Here is a 24,334-nt window from a genome sequence, read left to right as displayed (position 1 = left end):
ACAGAGGAAAATCAGCATACAGTCATGAATGTGCGCAAAATATTAGGCTGATAATGCAGTAGTCAGGGTCTAAGAACAGAGGATATTGTACACTGTGCAAATTGCCCATTGACGCAGATTGTGATTTATTGCAATGTTCTGCCGTTGTGGTGTAAAACTGTCAGCAAGACAAGGAGCAATGACTTTATAAACAACTTTCCGGGTCAGAGTTTAAGGTTTAGACACTCCCTCCCCCATGTTCACTTAATTTGTCCATATATCACATGAAGGACGAGGAAGATGGTGTTCAAAATTCGCATCTTGATATTCTCTGTCCAGAGCTGCTAGAAAAACAAAAAATAAAAATACGAGCGACAGATGTTTTTTCAGATGATGTAAGTTGTCCTGTGTCTCAGGCCTCAACTTCACACATCATCTCTGGCAGTTACATCACAAAAACAAACCCCCAAATTGCAGAAGAATGTAGCGTAAAAACATGATTATATATATTAGTTGTCATGTTCTTTTGCTTGTCGTCATCCCCGTTTACACCACAGGTGGAAAAATGTCAAGAATGCAACAAAAATATGTTGATAGGTACGTGTTTGCATGAAGTTACGTATGTAACTGTCGTTTGCCGCATTTAAACACTGGTCAAACTGAGGAATATATACTTAGCAGTGTTCATAGTAGTAATTGCAGAGGGGAGAGGCCACAAAAGTTAATGGTGGTCTGTGTAACTGCTGCAAGGATGCAATAAAAATACCCACATTATAAGCCATGACAAGAGGGGGAGAAATGACATTATAGTTGTTTATTTTCACTAATGGACAGTGTACAGAGTATGCTGTGCTGCACTAATAAAATCATCACTTGTTTTATAATAAATAAACACACAAACACAGACACAGAGACGGGAGAGAAAGAGAAAGTCACAGCTTTCCGGTGAGAAAAGCCCCTTAGTGGGATTACACTTGTCCTCCTCTTATTAAACCAGCGGTAGAGTAAATGCGGGAAGGCGTACCGAGCCAGTTGACTGACTCCTGTTTTTAATTCATGCTGTGGCTAATCTGCAGTTCCTTTTAAAGAAGTCTGTAGAAGCAACAAGGGCAGAGAAGGAAAAAGAAGTGCAGGGGAAGGAGCTGTGGGGAGTGCTGGGAGGAGATTCTGTTAATTAATAAAAAGGGAGTAGGATGGCTGTATGTGAAAGTTATATTGGTTGATGCTTTGCAGATAAAACTCCCTTGTGAGGTTACCAAGATTCCCGCTCAGGGTAGGGAGTTAGAGAAAACATAGTTATGAAGCAATGCTTTTCAGTCTTGGACACAGAGGACAGAGAGAACCACAGTGAAATTCTCTTAAATGGCTCTTTTTCCTCTCCAACAACATTCTGTCTAAACAGATGGGATTGATTTCAGCTATGAGTCACTTTAAACTACTGAAAACATCGGTGACTAACCATCAGAAGAGGCAGACATGGAAGAGAAAGCTTGATGGGAGACGAAGAAACAAATCTCAGCACCTGAGAATCAATACCTGATATTCAACTTGACTTGCTGGTATAAACACTTTTGCAGAAGTAACAACAGGGACAAAAGTGTAAAACACAGATATATTGACTAGCAATGGATACAATTTGGATGAACCAGTTTTCAGCATCTCCGCCCTGCAGGGGGTTTAGGACCCTTCAGATTGGGGCTCAAACTGTTTGCAGCAACTGCTGTTTGGTGTTTAAACTGTTGATTACAATAAGTGTAGCTATATAGACGCATGTACATAACACATAAACAATCAAAAGTAGAAAATGTATAAAGCAAAATAATATATTTATATATTTATACATTATGCATTAACAAATGCACTTGCATTGATGGAGGTAGATAGCAAAGATTCAGAGGTAAAAAGGCATATAGATGCTGCTGTGCTTTGGAGGAGAATAAGTACATAACGTGGCTGTAAAATCTGAAATTAAATGCAAGAATTTCTGTGCTTAGCAATAGTGTATACAGTACAGAGTATGAGGTGAAAAGAAAAAGTGGCCGGATGCTGCTGATCTCCTTGAGTTACCCATCCAGTAATCTGGATCGGAGGGGTCTGGCTTGGCTGGCGGGGCTCTCCACAGTGAGCAGGAGGCGTTGAGGGAAATCTTGTCCCTGCATACGGATGTCTGGAGTTTATACGTCGGCTCACACAAAGAGCACAGAGTAGGGAGGACACCTGCAGCCCTCAGAAGACGACTCTCGCACCCAGGAGCCATGACAGCCTGGGACTGAAGCCGCTGACCAGAACGTTCTAGGAAGAAAAGGACTGTGTCATTTGTGTAATTAAATTCCACGTTGTGTGGGAACTTTATGTGATCATGGCATATTCATTTAGTATACATTTTGGTTTGTAGATACACCGAGACAGTCTAAATGGAAAGTATAGGCACATAATGTCTTAATGTTGTCAGAACATGAATATCATTAACTATATTTTACATTAAAAGTGGATTAGGAGGTTTATTTTTGGTGTCATTAGGCAAAAGTTCCATAAAAAACCTTTAAGCATGTTGTAAATTCAAGTTGTCTGAGAGAAACTTAGACTTCTGCTCGCCCTTTTGACTCTGTTTTCAGGTTAGAGAAAATCACAGGAGACCTCTGCCAAAAAGCATTTGATGACCTGGGTATGTCACTCAACAACCAAGTCAAATCAATCTTTTTCCAAAAACGCCTACACCAGCGTTAATATCTAGGAATAATATAGATTAAAAGGCCTCTTCAATTCTGGGGGGAACTATTTTTCCAAATTATCTGATGTCAGACAAACTAATGGACCTTCTTGATTGTATGTTGAATGGTATGCTTACTATAGCATATGCATATTTAGAATATGCATATGCATGCATAACAGGTAAAAAGAAAATTCCACCATGACAAACTAAGCTAAACATTCTGCATACTGTACCTTTAACAGCATTTAATGATATAAAGTATATTAAATCCAATTAAGTGCCTTGATCATGGGGTTTCCATTCGGTTGTTACTAATAGAGGAAAATAAACTGTTCCAAATAGTATGTAGATGGTTATATTAGCTATATTGAAGGCTACACAGGCCCACTACTCTAAATACCATAAACTCTGAGCTATCAGGAATGTAATGGATGAACAAATCTTTAGTTTTGTTTTTCTTCAGTTTACCTGGTGCTCTCTAGGCCGTCGCCTCCACAGCGGTCTGACTTTGACATGGCATCACTCTGACACTCTGCACAGACCAGCCTCTCTCTCACTAGATGAGCACTCCACAGTTTGAGTTTACAGGCCGCACTGGCCTGTTTCACCCGCAGGTACACACAGTAACTGCAAGAACAGAATAAAGAGAGTGGGAGAAAGGGAAAACTGTCAGAAACAATTGACTCAACTTCACTTTTGATTCTTAAACCGAGGTCAAAAAGTGCACAATTTTGGGCTCAAAGATCTACAGAGCTGTGAGAACTAAACATAATGCTGCTCACACAACTACAAAACTCTGTAGCCAGGACCTCAACATCTAATATTTTGTTCTTTTATTTGAGCTTTGGACTGTTGTCAGTCAGTCAATGATGCCAGTACATCATCAACAACAAAACAGGGGAGGATGTCCAGATGAAGACACAGGGAGACAAGAACAATTTAAAGGTTTATAATCCAAGCAGTCCAACGTGTCTTGATTGGGGATCTACTCCAGAAAACTTGATTGAGACTATAACCAGAAAAAAAAGACAAATCAAACATCCTGATAAGAGATTTGCTCCATTTGAAGGTGATCCAGCAGTGTCATGGTCACCTGCAGTATCCTAATATCAACAGAGCTCACACTGTGCACTGGAAACAATAATAAAGTCTTGTTTTTCTGCTCACTGTGTTCTCTGGCAGGCACTTTGAACTCCTGCACTATTTATTTTGTCTCTGATTCAGACAGCTGTGACAAAACACCATCTCCAATGGGGCGCTTTGTCAAAGAAAACATGAAGCGAAGTTTTTTTTCTCAGAGTGATTCTTGTCCACCAGTAACATTAAAAATATCCTTTTTTCCCCCCTTTCAACTCAAGCAATATTATTATTCAGGTCTGATTAGGAGTGTTCATGCATGCATTTTGAATAAGGCACACAAGCTTGATGAATTCTATCAGCAGTTTTCATTAGCATATACCTTTGGGGTTTTAATCTTATGCTGCTATGAAGCATAATTAGATTCTAACACATTTGATGCACACATGCAATTGAAGAAGAGGGATTTCGTGACCATACCACTAAAATGCTGCCCCATAAAAACACACAGTGCCTTTAAGTCTTGATTGCAGACAGATTTTAGCACAGGTGTTAAAGCTCCACAAGCAAAGCCCAAAGTAAATCCATATCTTTGTGAAATATTACTCATTCCAATTATGTCACACTAGAGATCCAAAGACAACTACCAAACATCATTTCATGTCATTTTAACCCCTCTTTTCCTGGGTCAATTTCCATGACAACAACAGAGCGCCAGATGTCTGTGTGAAATTACCCTAACTCTGTGTCATCCATGTTGAATTTCTCTCATTTCTGAGTAATGTTCCTCCGATCCCCTGATGCTTTGTATCTCATTCAAAAACAAAGGTATCCGATGTCCATTTTAATCAGTGTGAAAGGCTGTGGGCTGCACAGCTGAGATTTCATTCTCTGGTCTCTGATATTTCCAGCTCTGAGAACATCTGCAATCACCTCAGATCAAAGATGGCATCCATGCAGGGAGGGTTTACCTTTTACATGGATTATGGTTGCCTTATCAGTAAAGGTCAGCTCATGATGCAAATATTCAATGACAGCGTTCATGTTACACAGTCAAAGCAATCTCAAGGCTCTACATGCTATTGCAACCTTGGCCTTGCTCTGTACTCTCTAATCTTTCAGAGCACACAGTTGATTTTAAAGTGACCTTTGAAACTACGTAAAAAGTGAGGAGTAAAATACAGCTTTATCAGAGATGGTGAAATGCTGCCTTGGAAGATGGAGCTGGAACAAAAGAGGTTAATGCCAGAATGAGCAAGCTAACATCAGAAAGTTTTGTCTAAAGTAACTGCTGGCAAAGAAAGAATAGCATATCATAGTCATGAGTAAGAACTGATCCATAGTAAGTCCCACCCTATCTTGCTGTGTGTTCAGTTGGTACCCAAAGGTCATTTCTAGATGGGAACCCCAGTCCTGCAGAAGATCTCAGGAGTGATCACTTTAACCCAAACCATGACCTTTCACTTACCTTAACCAAGTGTTTTCTGTCCTTAAATCTTTCCAGTGTTGTCAAATTATAAATCACAATTATTTTGTACAGTGTGCACAATGTTCCTCCCCTTGTAGACACAACCCCTGCAGAATATCAACTTTCTCTTTCTCTGTATCCTGATATGTGCTATGTGCTAGGGTCGTCTATGTTAAACTAAATTTTGAAGATGGTTCAAAGATGTGACAGTAACAGTGACATATACTGTGGGCCTACATATATAGTCATATCTTATCTTATGCTTTTTCCAAAGTAAGGTCACACAAGAAGGGGAGGGACTTCAGGTCTCTGTTGGAGCACAGTGCAAAAAGGAACAGGACGTAGAAAGGGTCAAATGTGCTTTTAAAGATAGAAGCAAATATGTTTTTTTGAATATTGAGCTGGTAAATTTTAAGCAATGCATTTCTAAAACTCTTCAGTTGTTTTAAAATCTCAGTCTCTGTTCAGGACATATGCTCATTCTACGCTCCAAACATTTCAGCTGTAATTACCCCCCTCTGCATCGACTGCACATGAAAGCCAACGCTACAGACAAAAACAAAGAGGGCTGGCTGGGTCAGTCGCAAGCGGTCCTGTGTGTTTGCGGTGCGATAATAGAGGCCTTACCTGGCCTTCTCCTCCTTCATCAGCATGTGTGGTCGCCTCCAAGGGTCCTTGAAGTTCCTCTTGAAAGAATCAGGCAGGATCTTTGCCACCTCTGCAGATCAGGTTCAGCGATGAAAAGAAATAATGGAAATAAAAAAGGCAACAATCATGTCAGATAAGCTGTTGTGTCCACTGAAGAGTATCAGAAAAGTCTCAGGAGTCGGGCATGGAGATAAAGCAGCATAACCTGTCAGTGTCTCTATCATAACATCTTGACATTATCAGACTTAAATAAACGGCTTAACTTTATGTTTTAAAATAACATGTGGTTGGTTTAGCTGACTCAGCTCCGGGGTGCCAGGAGCCAAACGCAGCGAGAAACCACCTTGGTACTATATTCCCTGTCAGTCTCTTGTTCCTTCATTTGCATGACAGGTGTCATGACATGGTTATAAAAGTGTAATGACAGTCTTGTGTATTCCACTTGAATTAAAGTTGTTTTGGTTGTGAGCAAGAAAGTTATCACACGGAAGTGGCTGCAGGCAAACCTGCCATCGAAGGCTCGATGGCTGAATTGCAGTTGTCAACAAACTACACTGTATGGAGTAATTGACCTTTTCCTGAAGACTACAAGCTAAACAATGGATTAAAATACTGGAAAAAATGACTACATACTCTATGAGATGTAACCTACTGACTGTGTAATATAAAAACCCTGTTTTGTAATAATGTGTGGCCCATACTAACCCTTGCTGTTTTCTCTTTTTAACCTGAAAACACAAACCAAACAGACAGTTCCAAAAGAAAGAAGAAAAGTCAGTGGAGGTGTAACCACATCTCACATCAGATTCACTCAGACTGACTTAGTGTATCAAATGAATCATAGGGGTGTGAAGTGCAGTGGTTCTCAGTTTTCCTTGGAAATCCTCTACTTGGAAAAGTTTATCTGTTTCCTGTCGTTTCATTACTGGGGAAGTTAGTCAATAGTAAAGAGCATAATTTAGGCATTTGAAACAGTGCAGCTGGAGATAAGGCTTGAGAACAGATGTTACTTTCAGTAAAAGTGTTAGCAAGAGATATCCCAGAGAAAACTGAAACACCATATTAATATGTAACTGAGGTCAGAGCAGGATGCATGAATGCATGCATGTTGGGGCACGTAGAAAAGGTTCTCACCTTTCGCAGTGCTGCATATGGCGTTGTTTCCAAAGCATCCTCGACGCTGTTTGAGGTCAGGACAAGGCGTGCCTCCGTTTCTCGGGGGAACTGACACTTGCCGACTCCTTTCTGTGCTGCCAACTCCACATGGAGATGTGCATGATGACCAGGGACCCCATGATCCCACCACACAGTCAATGGCTGCTGGGGAAGCAGAGAGTCAGAGAGATCAGCTGAGGGGTTTGGATAAACATCAAGAGAAAAACATCCAAAGATGGGGGGAAGTCATAAAATATCTGGTAGAAAGAAAAAGAAATATCTTTATAGTAAGAGGAACTTTCCCCAGGAACTAGGGACCTTTAAAAGAACGCATTTCCACCACAGGGACCAGGATCTAAATTAATTTCTGGAGACTGGACCTTTTCCACCAAATTAGCTCTGGTTCTTGAACCGCTTGCTGATTTCAGTTTGGAGAGGTAACGTCACTCACTCTCTTTCTCTTTCTGTCTGTATTCAGAGTTACTCTCTCATCCAGATGGACTCTCTGGAACAAAAAATTGATTTAATGTGAAGTGATACTGATTCAGTCAGTGCCCTTAAAAGTACAGAGTTTGCTTGCCCAACCCCAATCTTCACACAAAAATTATTTGTAAAAGCAGCAGTCACTAATTTATCTAATCTTCACAGGCCTTTAGACTGTGGTTGTAACACGACGGACTGAAGGACCTTTTTAGTTCCTTGAAAAGTGGTTCCTAGTACTAAAACATCTGGGAACTTTGGGTGGCTTTCCAGTGGTGCTATCACAACAAATGCCCTAATTCTGACAAGTGAATTGATCTTTTCCCCAGAGCTAGTAGTAAACTTTCCCCTAATCTTTGCTGCCATGCCCAGCTGCATGGCGGGAACTGAGAGCTGTTACACACACCCTGATACAGAGCTGCATAAAGTTGCACTGAGCATGCATTCAGGTAGGTGGGCAGCAAACGAGTGACTGGGTCATTACCATCTACTAATGTCAGATCAGCCAAGCCCCAGACTCAGGAAGTCTGTGACCCAAGTCAAATGTAGGGACCATTTGAATAAAGGGCTTAATTTTGCATCCTGTTCTGTCTGGTTTCCCTTTAACATACACACAAAAACAGCACAGCACATAAACACAGCAGTAGCAGCAATCAGGCTTCCCCTTCAGTAGGCTGATTTAGCCAATTACATCAGGCTAAGAGGAAGCTGTATTAGTTAGATGGCTGCTCTGATCAAAGCCAAGAGTCTCCAGCGGTAATCAAGCCTTGTCCAACATCGAGATTTAATAGCGGCAGACATTTAACAGCTTTGTTTTGAGGAGGAAGTGCCCACTCCATAAACACACAAACAAAAAGTACAGAGAGGGGCACTTAAACACTGACGCACAAATTAATTTATACAAACATATAGACCAGAAGAAAGCCTGGTACTGATGCGGAGCTTCTTTGTAGACAAAAGAAGTTTAATACAATGAGAGCAGGTGCACACAGCGTGAAGCTCTTAGATGTTCTTGGTGAAATTATAGGGACCATAACTGAATCTAATCCTCCCTCGCCATCTAATCTACCTAACTCTGTCCTTATACTACATGCTCGCCCCACAGTACAATGCTGCAAGTGAATAAGTGTGTGTGTGTGAACAGGAGAAAGAGCGAGGGAGAGCTTTCAAGGTGCCGCCTGTTCGGTTCATTCCCATGGTCCTGTTGGGGTTTTGGAGGGGGGCCGGCTGTCTCAGTGACACAGCCGATCCACAAAGCCACTGTGGAATCTCTGCATTCCTGCACATTAGTGCTGCCCACCTGACACTCGCCTTTCCCAGATCACCACACACACACATCGACAACAATTTCTGTCAGATTAAACCCACCCACTTGGGCTTGTTCCACCTTCAGTCATCACCCTAAAACACACAGACATACACACATTACTCTGTGTAGACTTGTAGAGTGACATGAACTTTCTTGAAAGAATACCAAAGGGGTGTGAGAGAATCAGACACTGCAACCATATCGGCTTCCCAATTCCTGCCTCCTCCACCTCTTCTTATCCTCACTCCTGTCTCCTCGCCTTTCCTTCCCTCTCTTACATCCTCTGACGTCCAGAGGGGCAGATTTTATGATGCTGTTTTTCTACCTCGTAAGATAGGTTGCACCAACAAAGACTGATTTTTAAACTTGATCAAAGCACAGTTTAACTTTAAATTGTGTCATAACAAACTTTTAAACTATCTTAAAATTAAGAAATATTAAATTTAAATCTCTCTTTAAACCTCAATGTAGTTTTTACTCTAAACCAAGAGTAAATTTAATTCTCTTACACCAAAACTTAATGTAACTGTAATTTGAAAATTTGATCCAGTATTAACTTCAAACTTGAAGAGGTTAGCTGCCCTTTAATCAAGTTCCCTAAATAAAGTTAAGGAACAGACTGAGTTGATAATTTGGTCAAGTTTTTTTTCTCAAAATTTCTCAAAATTAGAGCATTTCTGCTGAGCAATCATGAGTAAGCTAACTAGGCTAACAGACAAGTTACCAAAAATGTTTTTTTTTTTACTTTTTCACAAGCTAGCAACAATGTAACATTTAAAAAAAATAACTTTTTTAGCTTGCTAGCAAACAATACATTTTGTTAACTTCCTAACTAGCTAGCAAACAATATAACTTTAAAAAAACAATGCAATGCAATGTTTTGTTAAGGCATACAGAGTCTTAACAAAATGTACCTCTTACTCAGTCCAGACAGCATTCAAATTTATCTTTTATTTATTGTAATTTGGGTAAGCAAGCTCAATTCTGATTAAACTGTATCTAATTTTGGTTTACATAACTAAATTTGAATTTACTAAACTAGATTGGAGATTAGTTTTGTAATTGGGTGACAGAGCACAGCTAGTCTAAGATTAAATTATTCTTTGTTGGTGGAACCAAATCATAGTGGGAAAAATGCCACCAAGCAGGGCAGTTGAGGTCTTTACTGCAGTGGGTGTGTAATGAAACCGATAGGGTCAGTGAGTTCCCGCACCCAAGGGGGAAACAGGGCTATTACCCCTCTGATCAACACCGACACACACACACACACACACACACACACACACACACACTCTAACAGGATGGGACTGAGGCTCTGTGTGGAAGTCTCAGCCTGTTGGCCCCCAACCCTCCAGAGGTCAGAAGGCAATTACCAAACTGCGGTGGTCCCCCCGCTCTGTTTCTGGTACCACCAGTGCGACAGTCCCACCACCCACATGATAACCCCCTCTGACAGTCTGACACAGCCTGACCCACAGAGCTTACAGCCACCGTTGTCCTCTGCCCCCATTGTTGACGAGAAAGTCCACAGTTGGAAAGCACGCCACCACCTCTGACCTCTGACCCTGATACAGGAAACAAATGGCACTGATTGTCAGCATGTTAAGCTTTTGTGTTTTCGATCAGCTCATACTTAAAAGTTTATGAAAGAAGAAAGAATCCTTCTATAATTAAACAGAGACAGAATTTGAGCTAAAGATCTGTATTCTCTAATCTTTTGGAGCACAAGGTTAATGTTACTGTGACCTTTGAAACACTGAAAATACAAACACCAGCTACAGTCTGCTAAACTTAAAGTAGGGCCTGATGGATTCTGCATTTTTGGGGCTACTGATACTAGCAGGTAAAAAAAAATAAGATATTGATAAATCAGCCAATATTCTTTCCACATTTTTTATAAATACAACATATTACAGACAAAATATTCAGAATATATACATATATAAATATGCACATTTTTTTGCAACAATGCCTAAAATTTTGTCATCAAACATTTGCTGTTGTTTTTAAGATTATTTTTTGGGCTTTTTTGCCTTTATGTGACAGAGACAGCTGAAGTGAAGACAGGAAAGAGAGCAGAGAGAGGGGATGACATGTAGCAGAGGGCCACAGGTGGGAGTCAAAACGGCGCCCAGTTGGGGAACACACTCCACCAACTGAGCTACAGAGGCAACCCTGTTATCAAACATGTGACAAATAATATTATACATTTAAAATTTTAAGACACTACCTTGTCTATGATCATGATAATCTGCCTGTCAGATAGATTTTCATTGCAGTGGTGGTTGTTTAACAGTGCTGACAACAACTCCCATGATCCCACACTGCTTCACGATGTCATCAAACTATGTCTGTTGTTATTGTTTTGAGACACCCTTGGCAGCAGAGCTTGCATATTGTGAGTTTAAATCTGAGTAAATCACATGCACAAAAATACTTAAGATCTGAAGCCAAGTTTTCAGGAGCTATCAATCATGATATCTGTAGAGAAGATGTATTACACTGTGTTTGAAATATTACAAATTCAGCTATAGATGAGAGTAATATGAGTTTTCTTGGACATTGCCTGTGGCAGCTGATTATCTTTGTTGGCAGAGCTTCAGACAAACTCTGCAAACCACTAAATGTGTATCCAACATCAGCACTTTTATCTCCTGACTTGTCAAGCCAATCTCCAGTCACACTTGTTACAGTGAGATAATAGCGTACTATCTAGCTTTTCAGCCTGGCATTTGTTCATTTTTTCTTTCACTCTCCTTGAATTCTGCTTCCATTTTAGGGTTTTTATAACAAAAGAGTTATCAGACCTGACCGCCCAATTTGCTTTATCTTTTTCTCTCTTTATCACTTTGTCCCCCATTCTGTCTTGCTCTGTCTCCCCCATCTGTCCTCTTTTTCACTCTCCCACCCCCTTCATCCACCCCCATCTACTCTCTGATGGGACCCAGATGTCCAGCTGCTCTGGAGGACCACTGCACCCCAAAACCTCCACCAGCCGACTTCCCCCCCATAGAGAGCTGAGCTGTGGTCCCATCAGACAAGCCTTATAATGTTCAGCAACACCAGAGAGAACCATAAGCCTGTTGATAGAGGTGAAGGACATGGGTGTGAGCCCTAATAACAGGCTGGCACATAAATGTTTCCTGTAGACACCTTGAAAACAGGAGCCAAGCAAACCAACTAATTAAAAGGATTCATTACAAACACAACTGAGACAGATTTTCTGTTAAATCTGCAGGACCAAAGAAGTGTTAATGTCTTAATACTGCATTATAGCAAGACATGATACACGAGGAGATAGAAAATATCAGTTCTAAAATTCAATTCCACCTCCTAACAACAATAAAACAAGAAGTAAAAAAGGGGGGGTGGAACAGAGAGCAGAGGTGCTTTTGAGAGTGGATGGTTCACTTGTTCACGTTCACAGACATCATTCAAACACAACGTAAACTTCAGAGTCATTCACAGAGTTGTGGCAACATCTGAAGAGTGTGGAAGATTGGACTTACTGTCTCAGGTTCAAGATAAAAACAAATTTAAGGACAAAGAAAAATATATACAACTATTCTCGGTTTGAATTTTATTTAATGAACAACTTGTTGCACACATACGTGTAGAGTTTTCAGTTATAATGTGGAAATGTGAGGCCTAAAGACCAGAACTGTTAACACCTGTCAAATTCAACTTGAAGAACGTGAACAGTTCTGGTCATTAAGAAGCAAGATGATAGACACTGAATTGGCAACCAGGAGCTTCTATCACAGTCCGTGCAGTACGTGAGCACCAGGAGAACCCGGACAACTGTTTCTCCCAAAAAACTACAGCAGCTGGCCCATTTCAGCCAGGCTGGGTAGAAACATTCACTACTCAAAGAAGTTAAAGAAAGAACGCGTGGGAAGAAGGAGAGGGAGTGAACGTAGGTGGAAAGAAGCAAACATCATGGCATGACAGCACACCACACCCTAAAGGAAAGGAGGAGATGCAGAAGTGCCTGCATGAGAGACAGATGAATGATGAGCAAAACTCTGGTGTATCTGAGGCTACGATGTGTCTTCCTGCTGAAGTGAGAACAACCAGACGCCGCAGCAGGAGAGGAGAGGAGCTGCCCCGTCCATCCTCCTGTGGGACGGTTTCATCTCTACAGTCTAGGAGGAGGAATGAGCAATTAGAGGCTTACTGTAGGGCTGACATGGAAATTATGTGATGTACCAAAGCTACTCCTACTGCAGCAGACAACATGGATCTTTAACACTGATTATTCAGTAAAGTATCATTCATTTGTGATGGTCACTGGTGTAGCTAACTTTATTTAAGCTACCTTCTCCTCTTCTGTATGTAGGAATTATGGACAGGAGGACAAACTTTTCTAAACTGAGCCCCTCATCCACACCCATTCCAGCACGGGCAGGTTGCAATAAAACAGCCTTTTAAGGGCAGTGCAGCAGTGGTTTATAATCTAGTGAAGTGAATGTGCCAAGGTTATTTAAAGGCTAAGCTAGATAAAGTTTTCATTGCTTTTTCTTTGCTTCACCTGCTTCTTCACACTTTTTATGGGCCAGAAATTTGTCCATTGCCTCTTGGCTCTGTTCATTTCCTTGTTCTCTCTGTAAAAATAAATAAATCAGCACATGTGTGTCCTGCACATCTGACTGCAAGTGTTTTGACTGCACATTTTTTACTGTAGCAGCAGGGTATCAGATGACAAGTTAAAATGAGTTTTAATGATAAACTTATTATTTGTCATGTTTGTCATGTCAGGGATGTAGGTCAGTAAGTCAATTGTTGTACTTGATCCCATTTAAGGGTCAACCACTGTATTGAACTTTGCAGGGCCTCCCTTGGACCTCATCTGTACCCTTTGACCCCCCGGACTACAATACAGTAATATCCTATATTATCCTACTGAATGCCCTGACAGTACATTTCCTATGATGTATTTCAACCTGTATGTTTCAAAGTAAGATCTCCTTCGAGGCGACTAGATGGTTGGTTATTGATGAAAATCTTTCTGTAGCTGAAGTGGAAATAATACAATGATAAGTTTCAGTTTCTGCTTTTGCAGACTTATTTTCAAGAATGAGACAAATGCACAAATAGCTAGCTTTTCCAAGTCAACCAAAAATATTTGTTATTATTCTTAGTTTTTCAGAAGCAGAATCAGGTTTATCACCAAATAGGTTTAAATATTTGCCTTGGTGATTTTGGTACAATAATCAAAATAAGCTGGAAATTATAAAGAAAGCAATTACTGCAAGTAAAGAAGAAAGAAAAAGAAAGAAAGAAGAAATTGAAAATATTAGAAATATAAAAATTATGTACAATATGTTATTATGAAAAGGTTGTATGGTGTGAGCCAGGGTTGTACAAAGTTTTTGCCAAGCAATGTGCAAAAGTTCACAGTATGCAGTAGAAGAATATTCGAGATATGCAAAAAGATGTCGTCCAAACAGGATGTGAGTTGATATAACTGTGAGAGTTTAGTGTGGAGACATACACTGAAAATCAAGCCCTGCAGCTAGAAGGCAGACTCATCACCAAATTATGCAGAGTGGTTTAGATGACAAATGGTGTCAGCTTGCTGTATATCACCTCCCTAACATTAAGAACTAGAACATACTTTTGGATCTAAAACTAAACATGACTGTACAACTTCATAACACATTCCTGGCCTCAAATTCATCCCGGAAGTGGTTTTGATGGATTGTTCTGCTTAAATGTTGTTTTTTCCAAAAGTACCATTATATTCTGGTTTGAAAACCTGATGAAACCACCAAGAACATCTCTGTGATTGGCACATTCTGACTGTCCGGTGCAAAAAAACTTTTGCCAGACCACAATGAGTAAATTAAAATGGGCCTGGAGAATCATGGCGCATCAACCTTAAGTTGTTTAACTGTATTTTTTGTTTTACTGTGATTTACTGTACTGTCATTTTTTCACTTAAAACATTCCACCACAGCTTCCACTTGTTTTAAATTCATACCCCACACCTCTTAACAGAGTAAAATAAATGTTAAGTGCACGGGAACATCCTCCACACTGTTTACAACCAACACAAATTCCTGCCAAATCCTTAATTTGAACGATTTATCTGGAGAGATTCGTATCACACTCAAGAGTGCTCTAACTGTGGTGCAAACAGTCTGCAGTTTCTTTCTGTCTTTCCTCTGATGTCACCCACTCAAACCTCTTTGCTCGGCTGCAGCTGACACAACTAAATTACAGACTGTGACAGACAGTACACAGACAGACTCCTTGATGCGTTACAGAGCTACATGATGAGGATCAGATAAAGTCTGGGTGTAATGTGGGTGAGAAAACATGAGGGTGCTGTGATGGAACGAAGCCAAACCACAAGCTGCATGTTGTGTTTATACTGTACAGATGCTCAGGGTGCAGAGGGAGGAAGTCAAGACACTTTTCTCAGCATCACTCAGCACTCATTGATCCATACAGCATCTCCAGGTCATGGCCAAGGTCACAGTCACACTGTATTTTACATTATAGTGTTAAGATATAATAAGCTGTATTATATTAGACAAAGACTTGAAGTAGGTTCTTTCTTAGCCATTCAGCAAACAAACACAGCTATGCCCTAATTAGATACCATAATGATACCCTGACAATAGCAAGCCCTTCTTTGTATCAAATTAGACAAAAACTAGAAAAAAATATGTTCTTTATTAGACAGTATTAGGCCCTTTATTAGATGCTTATTAGATTTTATTAGAAGGTAATTAGGGACATATTACACCACTAAAAATCCTCATCTGACACGTGAGTGAAACGATGCACATGGCAGCCGTTCTCTGACCTCTGAGGGACCAGCTGCTGGTGAACAGTGCAGTGATGACTCATCACTGACCTGAGGTGCTTTCCTCTGCTTATTCTGTTAACTTTCAGCTTGGCAGGCGCATGGGATGGATCAAGTGATGCCTGGACGGCACTCAGCTGGCTGCTGCATGATAAATGCTGTCTCTACATATCTCTTTGACTGATTGGTGGATAAAAAACACAAATTGAGATTTGAGTCTGTAGTATTTCTTCCCTGCGTGTTTAATGTTTTAGCTGAAATGACACTGTGTTTGATTTGGGGACTAGAGCTGGCCAATCCTCACTGAGACAGCCCGAGGATGTTGTAAGGAGAGGACAGTGAGCAATAGCTGAGGTGGAATCAGAAAAATGCTAAACGCTACAGACATTTATAGTACTTGATCACACATCTTGGTGCAAACTACAGGTGATTTTAATCCAATAGCAGGTGATTATCATTAAATGAAAAAAAAGATAAACTGTGACCAGTGAGCCATGGCTTTATGCTTTATTGTATAGCAAAAGATGTCATGATGACAATACAATGAATATGTAGTTTGTATCTAAACTACATGACCCAAAGTAGTTGTTGCAGTGGTTGGGTGGTAGTTAAACTACTGCAATTTGGAATTAAATTAAACTAGTAATTGAACTACAGTTAATTAGTAACATTTCAAAGTGCATTTATATTTAAAAATCTCACTTTAGGAAAATTATTTTTACACACAAAATCGATCTCACCTTACCCTGATGAATACAGTTTGACAGTTCTTACTTAATGTGACTCTGTTTGATCACCACAGTATTTCATCATTTCTGCACAGTTTGCAGCATTTAAAGTGCTGTATTGGTATTTTTGAATGTTTTAGCCCATTTATCACCATAGAAGTCAGGGAGGTCTAATAAAGTGTGTTCCATCACAGGTATTAACTCGTGTGGATGAGACAGCCTGTTTACATCACAGCACAGATACTCAGACACTCAGACACGGGTTCACTGTGTGTTTACACTAAATGTGCCTAAGTAAAGGGATCACTGCAGTGTTTTAAGTGTTCTTTGACTCATATGACTGACCCTGCAGGTGCTTGTTAGTGTGCACTTAAGGCCAGGGTCACATTCTGAGTGTATCTGTACACTGATAATCACTCCTCGTGAACTGGAGATGTTTCAACATACTGTAAGAGCTGCCTCCGTCACATCTCAGACACACACAACTCTACTGTCAGTGACTCTGACCATCTTTGGCTGTCTGTTCCCATGGTGTCCGTCCCCTCATTTGTCCATATATAGCAGCAGCAGCAGGCAGGATGATGAGGGAAGAGGTTACCCACACAAAATTAACCTCAGTCTCACGATTCATTCAAAGTGCAGTTTATTCTTTTGTTGTGGAAGAGAAAAAATTAGCTGATTTGTGACTTTCTTATGATCACTCACTCAATTTTCCAACCATGGCCAGGTCAAGGGTCAACCTCACAAACTTGAAAACACAGACACACAAGACAGGAGATAGTCCAAGTCCCCTTACTAATGGTCAACTCCTCTGGCTAGTCACTGAAAACAAACAGCCTTAATGGGTGCACGAGAGACAGCTATGTGTAGTATGTCTCACTGTCTCCATGTCACCTCACTGCCAGCCATCTCTGGCTCAGACAACAATGAACAACAGGCATCACTGAACAGCACACAGTTGGAATCCATGTAAAATCTGTACAGCACAGTTGTTCATTTCCTGCAACCACTTTACAGTAAGACAACTTCTGTCAATGATATATAATAAGGTCATTAATTAGGTTATAATTAATGAGCTGTTATCAGATGTGATAAAACAGGGCAGCAGTTACCTGTTGCTTGCCAAATAGTGAGCCTGCATTTATCTGTACTGTTAAGCCTCAGATCTGATTGCACACACAGCATATCTTTATATATTTATATTTATATATATATTCATTTGGTATCAAGCATACTAAATTATCAGATGTATACATCAAGGCTTTGGCAATATTATTTCCCATGACATTTTCAACATTCACCATTTTACACTTTACTGTAAGGCTCCCTTTGCCTACAGTAAAGTGCCTGGGGGGGTGGGGCATCTTCTCTGATGGGTAAGTTGTCAAACTGATTATACCGCCAACATCAGACAAAAAAAATCGAACAGTTGCATGTACAACTCATTGTAATATGTAGTATATGTCCCTGTGATCTGAGTTGAGAACAATTTTATATCTTTCAACTATAAAATTAAAAGAACTACACTGCACTATTTATGAAATAAATCTTTGATAAGTATGTATGTTCAGTTCTATTATTTTTGCACAGAATAGAGGAGAGAAAATGTGCATGTTGATACCTAAATCAAAGTCCTGCACTAAAGCTAGGTTGCATTATAGTTAACAATAACACACATGTCTCTATGTGGCAAGATGTCTCAGTGCCTCACTTGTGACTGTGTCACATGTGGTCATTTTACTCCAGTATGCACGATCCTGTTGCAACCCTGAAGAAGCCAACTTTACTCTCTGCAAAAACTGATGGTTGCTGTGCAACATGAAAACAAGTGTGTGTTGATATAATGCTTCACCCAATATTAATGCTCTAGTAGTAAATAAATTGTTAAAGGAGATTTGGCCACAAAATGGTCAAAATATACAGCAGGGTGCATAATAAGCCTTTAATTAGAAAAAAAGGATAAATTGTGTTTTTACAGGACTATGGAAGACTATGACAATTTAGCCTGTAATGAGGCAGCTTGCCACGAATCCTGCAAGTACTCAATTATAACTGAATATTTAATACTAAAGCTACTACAAGGAACTTTAATATTTTGTTGATATTTAAGGCCCCTGTGGACAAAACCATTTGCATTTCCTCCATAATAACCACAAAATATAACGTAAAAAATAAAATTATGGCAATAAATCCTGTTTTCTTTTAACTGGCTAATGTAAAACTCACTGTAACTTTGCTTGGGAAAATGTAAACACAGGCTCGTTTCATCATATCTCAAGGAGAATCCCACCCAGTGGCAGGCATCAAGAATAACTATATAGAAATAGCCGATATTCTCTTTGTTAATCTTGTTTGTTCATGTTGGTCATATATCAGTATTAAATTGAGATGGTTTCATTACTAGTTAAGCACTCATCTTAGCAGCTTTCAGTTTAATGAGTGACTGTGATGTACTGAGACACAGAAACAGAAGCAATAGCAAAAAGTGTAACAATATGCCCCAGTCTCCCCTAACTGGATCTTGCCAAATAGTGAGTCCACATCAAAGTGTGAAAACGTAAAAGTGTTTACAACCTAAATTATTAATTATAAACCATTTATAAATGATTAATAAGGTTAGTCTTATTGTAATGTGGTGCCATTTTCTTCAAAGTCTGAGCTTTCGAGTCTTGATATCAATTTCTTCAAATTATTTGATGTTTGATTGAACTTGAAAAAAAACAACTCACCAGATATTTGGCACACTCGCTGGTAGTCCTCGCAGCAGTCTCCAGTTTTCTGACAGTAGGTATCGCAGTAGCACACCGTTTTTCTCTTCGTGTACTCAAAACACTCGTTGTTCCGGCCGGTGCAACAGTTGGGGCTCTCCCTCTCCCTGCAGCCAGCCTCGGCCTGACGAACAAGCTCCCCGCAGAAAAACGCCAAATATCCACAAACGACGAACCCAAGACGCGCCGAGCACCATCCGTGCGCTCCCATGACGGAAACTTTTCTGGCTCTACTTGCTCCGCACACTCCTGCTGGTGTACGCTTCACTTTGGATGGAGATTAATAAAGATGAATTATGCTATAAAGAAGCTGGTGCTGTTTTCTACATAAAATCCAGATCCGAGGTAGCTTCGGCATTGACACCTACACGAACAACTGATGCGTAAAAGTGGAGCCTGTGTGCGCACCAGCTCTCCTCCTCTACCCGTCTGTCGGACACCGCCCCTCACATCTACTGTTGGTTATTAGAAAAGACTACAGTACCAGCCTCTCTCCCCTCTTTATGTCTCCCTCCCACTCCTGTCTCTGTTGCTCGCCTGGTTGCGCAATTTGTAACTAAACAAATGGGTGCTATTACGGAATGTGTTGTTATTCTCTCAAAGGGTGCTGGGCCACCTCTGCTGCTGAGATGCAAGTGAGGTGCAAATCAAGAAGGCTTTAAATTTTTGGGAAAGACTGACAACCCAAACAAAATAAGTCCTAATGGCGGGTTTTTATAGTGATTTACACAGCTCCACCAAAGCTAAATGCAAAACATTTTAAGAAATCCAAAACATTACCTGCACACAAGTGAAATATGCGAAAAGTGTTTAACCTCGTTTTTTAAATCAGTTTAGCTTCCAATTAGAAAATCAAATTCAGCACCACGGACAGCGGCGCAGCCTCTTTATATCAAAAACAGTATTTAAAAAACTTTGTTACATGAAGGTAAGATTCAGTCGACAGATACTGATGAAAGCGACGAGGTGCCTTTTTGGACCGCAGCAACAAAATGATCCACATCCCACAGAACTACGAGCATGCACCCATTTTGAGAGACAGACTGCAGAACAATAACATTACTCACCCTCCACTGGCTCTGAGTGAATGGAGGCTCTCGAGGAGAAACCAAGCAATGGGGGGAGAGATACTGTAAAAGCGCATCAGGACGAGACAGACAATCGCCATTATTGCCAGTTGTAAAGGATGCAAATCCTCTCCTTCAGTTAAAGTACCACTATTACAGGTCAGTGGAAAAAATACTAGATAAAAAGTAAATGGACATCTTCACATTGCATTGCACAATTTCTAAGCAAATATTAATACTACACTTCCATGTTGTGTTTGATGTGTTCATCTGTAAGAAGTATTCTATCCTCAAGTAGGGGAGACTGGGGATGGTAGTAACACTTTTGTTTGAACATCAGTGGTTGTTCATTTCTCAAGTTTTGACACACAGTACCAATGTTTGTTTGCTACAAATAAATTCAACTGGGCGTCAACAACACAATAAGAGATTATGCGAGTCAGTGTCAAATAGAAAGAGTTCTGTTGTTACAACCTACCCCCACGACTGGGTTGAGTTGTAACACTAGCTGAGATAGATATAACAATAAGAGGTAATTTGCTGATTTAAGATCCGCACTATCCAATTTATGAAAGAACTCTATCAAAGGAAAAAGAAAAAAAACTGTTCTGAATAAAGTGAACAATTTAAAGTGACAAAAATCACTTTATGTGTGTTTATTCTTAAATGTGTTACATAAGCGTTCAATCACTGTCTTCACAGTTGTGGCAAATGTAGATGGCTGATCCCAGGTTGCAGCTTTGTGGCCTCAGAAGTGACATTGTACACACTTGACCAACACTTGTTTTTACCTTGAGTTTGCAAAGTGTTCTATCCACACAACACAGAAATTCTTGTCATTTTAATGAACTCTTACAACTGTCCACCCCAAGTGGCCATTACATAACAAACTGTATCTAAAAATGTAATGTTAATTTCCACCTCTGAATACTTGTAGCCTACATGTTGGGCAAAATAAAGGCAGTGGAGCTATAAAGCCACAACTGAACTTTAGAAAAACTCAACTTTTCATCTCTTGAGTTCAAAGATGATCTTGAGGCCTGAACTCAGTGGCTCGTGTCTGTGAAGATGATGAGAGACTTTTAGGCAATTTTGGACCAATCCTCTCCAGGAGGAGGAGGGAGTGATGATGTTAGGATGAAGGGAAGTTGGTCGGTTCTTTGACCCTCCTCATAAAGCCCTATTGTACAGGCATGAAGCGAGAGGAGAGAGGGGAGGCCTCTTTCATCACCGAGTGTGTGTTTGTGTGTGTAACAGAGCAGTGCAGGCAGGGAGAGATTCTAGCAACAGCTCCACCTACTGTTTGAGATGAGCTTTTTGGCATGTGTTGCACTTGTGTCTCAGAGTTCACAGTTCATGCTGCCACCCCAGGTTATCTGCTGTCACACTGATACTATTAACTTGTTATAGACACCAGGGTCATTTCTCTTGTTTGGGGGTCCCATGCAAAATGTTGTTCGGGGTCAGTTCCCTAATCAACCCTATTCAAAATGTATTAAAACTCACCATTGTCATTTTTAAAAGAACACACACTTTTTGTTGTTGTTGTATAAATAAAATTATTATTATTATTATTATTATTATTATTATTATTATTATTATTATTATTATTATTATTATTATTGCAAGGTTTTAATGACATATTGATGTAACGTGACAGAGCTTCCATACACGCTGCTTGGGGTTGTGGTGCCCTCAGGTAAAGGTAAAGGTCAGCGACATATATAACTATACAAACTATAATTACACAGTCAAATTCATGCTCTGTATTTAACCATCCTAGCATTAGGAGCAATGGGCAGCTGCTGTGCAGCACTTGGGGACCAATGCCAGCCTGCACCTTGGTCAGGGTTACGGACAGGACAATTGACCTAAGAAACATGTCACAGTATTGGCTTGTAGTTAAATACTGATCAGTAGTTTAAGTTAAAATTAGTCCCACCTTTACCGGCTGCAACATTAAAGAGACAGTTTGCCCAAAACTCGATTTGTACATATGTATGTACATACATCTGGTCTGTAGTTTTATTTATCCATCTCAGTTGCTTTGGTGTGAGTTGCCAAATTTTGGAGACAGAGATGTCTGGTCTCTCCAATATAATGGGACTAGATGGCTTGTAGTGCTCAAAATGCAATAAAATAAATAAATGCATAAATAAATAAATAAATGTTTAAAAAACACCTCAACAATGTCTTTTTCCAGAAAGCATGACCCAGTTACTCAAGATAATTAACAGACAATTTTGTGAGCAGTTTCACGTAGGAACTACTTTCTTTCTATAGTTCTTACAGTGCCACAATTTGAATTCTGTCTAGATCCATTATATTGGAGAGAAGACAGACATCTCTGTGGCTGATATGTCCAAAACTCATACCAATCTAGATGGATTAATAGCACTACAGACAAAAATCAAAAATATGTAACAGGTGAAGGAGGGGAGAGTGATATGTATAATAACACACTGATAATAATAAAATAATGCATAGATGAGTCTGAAACGGCCCATTGTGAATAATGAGTATGTTTACTTTGTACTTTCGATGCTAACACTTATTTTATAATAAATCTGAATGCTTCTAAGTACTTCTTCCACCTCTGACATACGCATAACATTTCACTGCACTTTCCTTACTTCCTTGTTCGGCCAAAATGTCCACCACATGCTGTCCTCACTCCCATCTTCTGCAGAGCGCTGTGCATTCCTTCTCACGACAAACACTGGGGCACCAGGGATTTAAAGTGTGTGTGTGTGTGTGTGTGTGTATGTGAGACAGAGAGAGAGAGAGGGAAAGAGACTAGGAGAGAGAGAGAGAGAGATGGATAGTTTAATCACTCTACATGAGCATCAGCCAAAACTGGAACAATGAGTTCCCTGTTTGATTCCTCCCCTACCTGCCCCCCATGGTTTGTCCCAATGTGATCTGCTGTAACCAAAAGGGCAGAACAACAGACCAACGAGAATGGGAGGATTAAAAAAAACAACCAGTCTGCATGCTTTCAAGTTTTCAGATGCTTGATTTAATGAGTTTTGAAACCCTCCTACAACAAAAGACTTTACGTTAAGCACAGACAAAAGGAGGGCATGGTATTTATTGCACAGCTTCATCATAAAGAACCACATGGCCTACACACACATACAGCCATGAAATACATTAATTCCCAATAACAATAACATTTTTTTCTTGGTTATTTGGCAGGAGGGAACATGTAGTACATGTAACAGTCATACATGTAGATCATGACTGTTTTTACGTCACTAGTGATAACACAAGGAGGACAAGCAGTTCTTGTCATCGTTTGTTATAATAAAAACAATATGACTGGACCACAGAAATCTCAAATTTCTGTTACGATGATTAAAGAGTTTACTAGGTCACGATAATAGATGAGGATATTTCTCAACGGCAAACAGACACAACAATAAAAGGCACATGAGTGAGAAGTAAAAACAAACCCTGAATGCAACATGGCACTGAAACAGAACAGCACTGGAAATTGATTGGAACAGATTGTGATTCCCAACATTTTTTTGTGAATGATCCCTTTACTGTAAGTTAAGCAGTGTCTACTTGCAACCACCACCCCCAACACACGTTAAATATTCTTCATAATTAATTGACCCCTCCTAAGCCCCGCCCCTTTTTGCTATGTGCTCCAATACCAGTTGAGCAAACTTAGTAGCCTAACCAGCCTGAGTCAGTGCTGTGCTACGGTCGTCTGTGTGAAAAGAAAGCCAAATTGTGAAGATAAAAAAAGATGTTGCTAGGAGAACTGTAAAACTGTCAAATATATAGGCCTATATATTTACTTTCTTTTTAACAAGACAACAGAGAAGACATTATGGTAACTCATAAATTAAAGAGATGTGTTTTTAAACTGAAAACAAACAACATCCCATCAAACAAAGCAAAAGGGAGTTTAACAGACCTTAGTCCACAAACAGATATTTCTACCTTTAGATTTAAGGCTCATTAATGCTCTATGTTAGATACACATATGGGCACAAGCCTTTTGTCCATACTCTACGGTCATTTCATCCATACTTCCAGATATTTACACCATCTACAACACTGCCTCCGCTTTTGCCTCTTCTCAAGAGGTACATTATTACAACCTCCTGCGTCACA

General features: G+C 39.9%; 1 protein-coding gene across 2 annotated transcripts; it reads right to left on the bottom strand.

The window, feature by feature from the left end:
* Positions 1-778: 778 nt before the first annotated feature.
* On the bottom strand, positions 779-19,627 carry LOC146320345 (somatomedin-B and thrombospondin type-1 domain-containing protein). Of its 2 annotated transcripts, none has more exons than XM_084728579.1 (5): positions 19,101-19,627; positions 7,020-7,205; positions 5,865-5,955; positions 3,161-3,319; positions 779-2,271 (listed from the first exon to the last, which is right to left on the bottom strand). In XM_084728579.1, exons 1-5 carry the CDS (start codon positions 19,348-19,350, stop codon positions 2,166-2,168), a joined length of 792 nt encoding a protein of 263 aa, XP_084584705.1. In that variant the 5' UTR covers positions 19,351-19,627; the 3' UTR covers positions 779-2,165. The 2 variants fall into 2 exon arrangements, with proteins under 2 accessions (XP_084584705.1, XP_084584706.1); XM_084728580.1 differs by having other exon boundaries at positions 7,020-7,202.
* Positions 19,628-24,334: the final 4,707 nt, after the last annotated feature.

This window comes from Lutjanus erythropterus, chromosome 10, assembly GCF_056507025.1.
Source record: "Lutjanus erythropterus isolate fLutEry1 chromosome 10, fLutEry1.hap2, whole genome shotgun sequence".
NCBI lineage: Eukaryota > Metazoa > Chordata > Actinopteri > Lutjaniformes > Lutjanidae > Lutjanus > Lutjanus erythropterus.
This window is presented reverse-complemented; position numbering and strand designations above follow the sequence as displayed.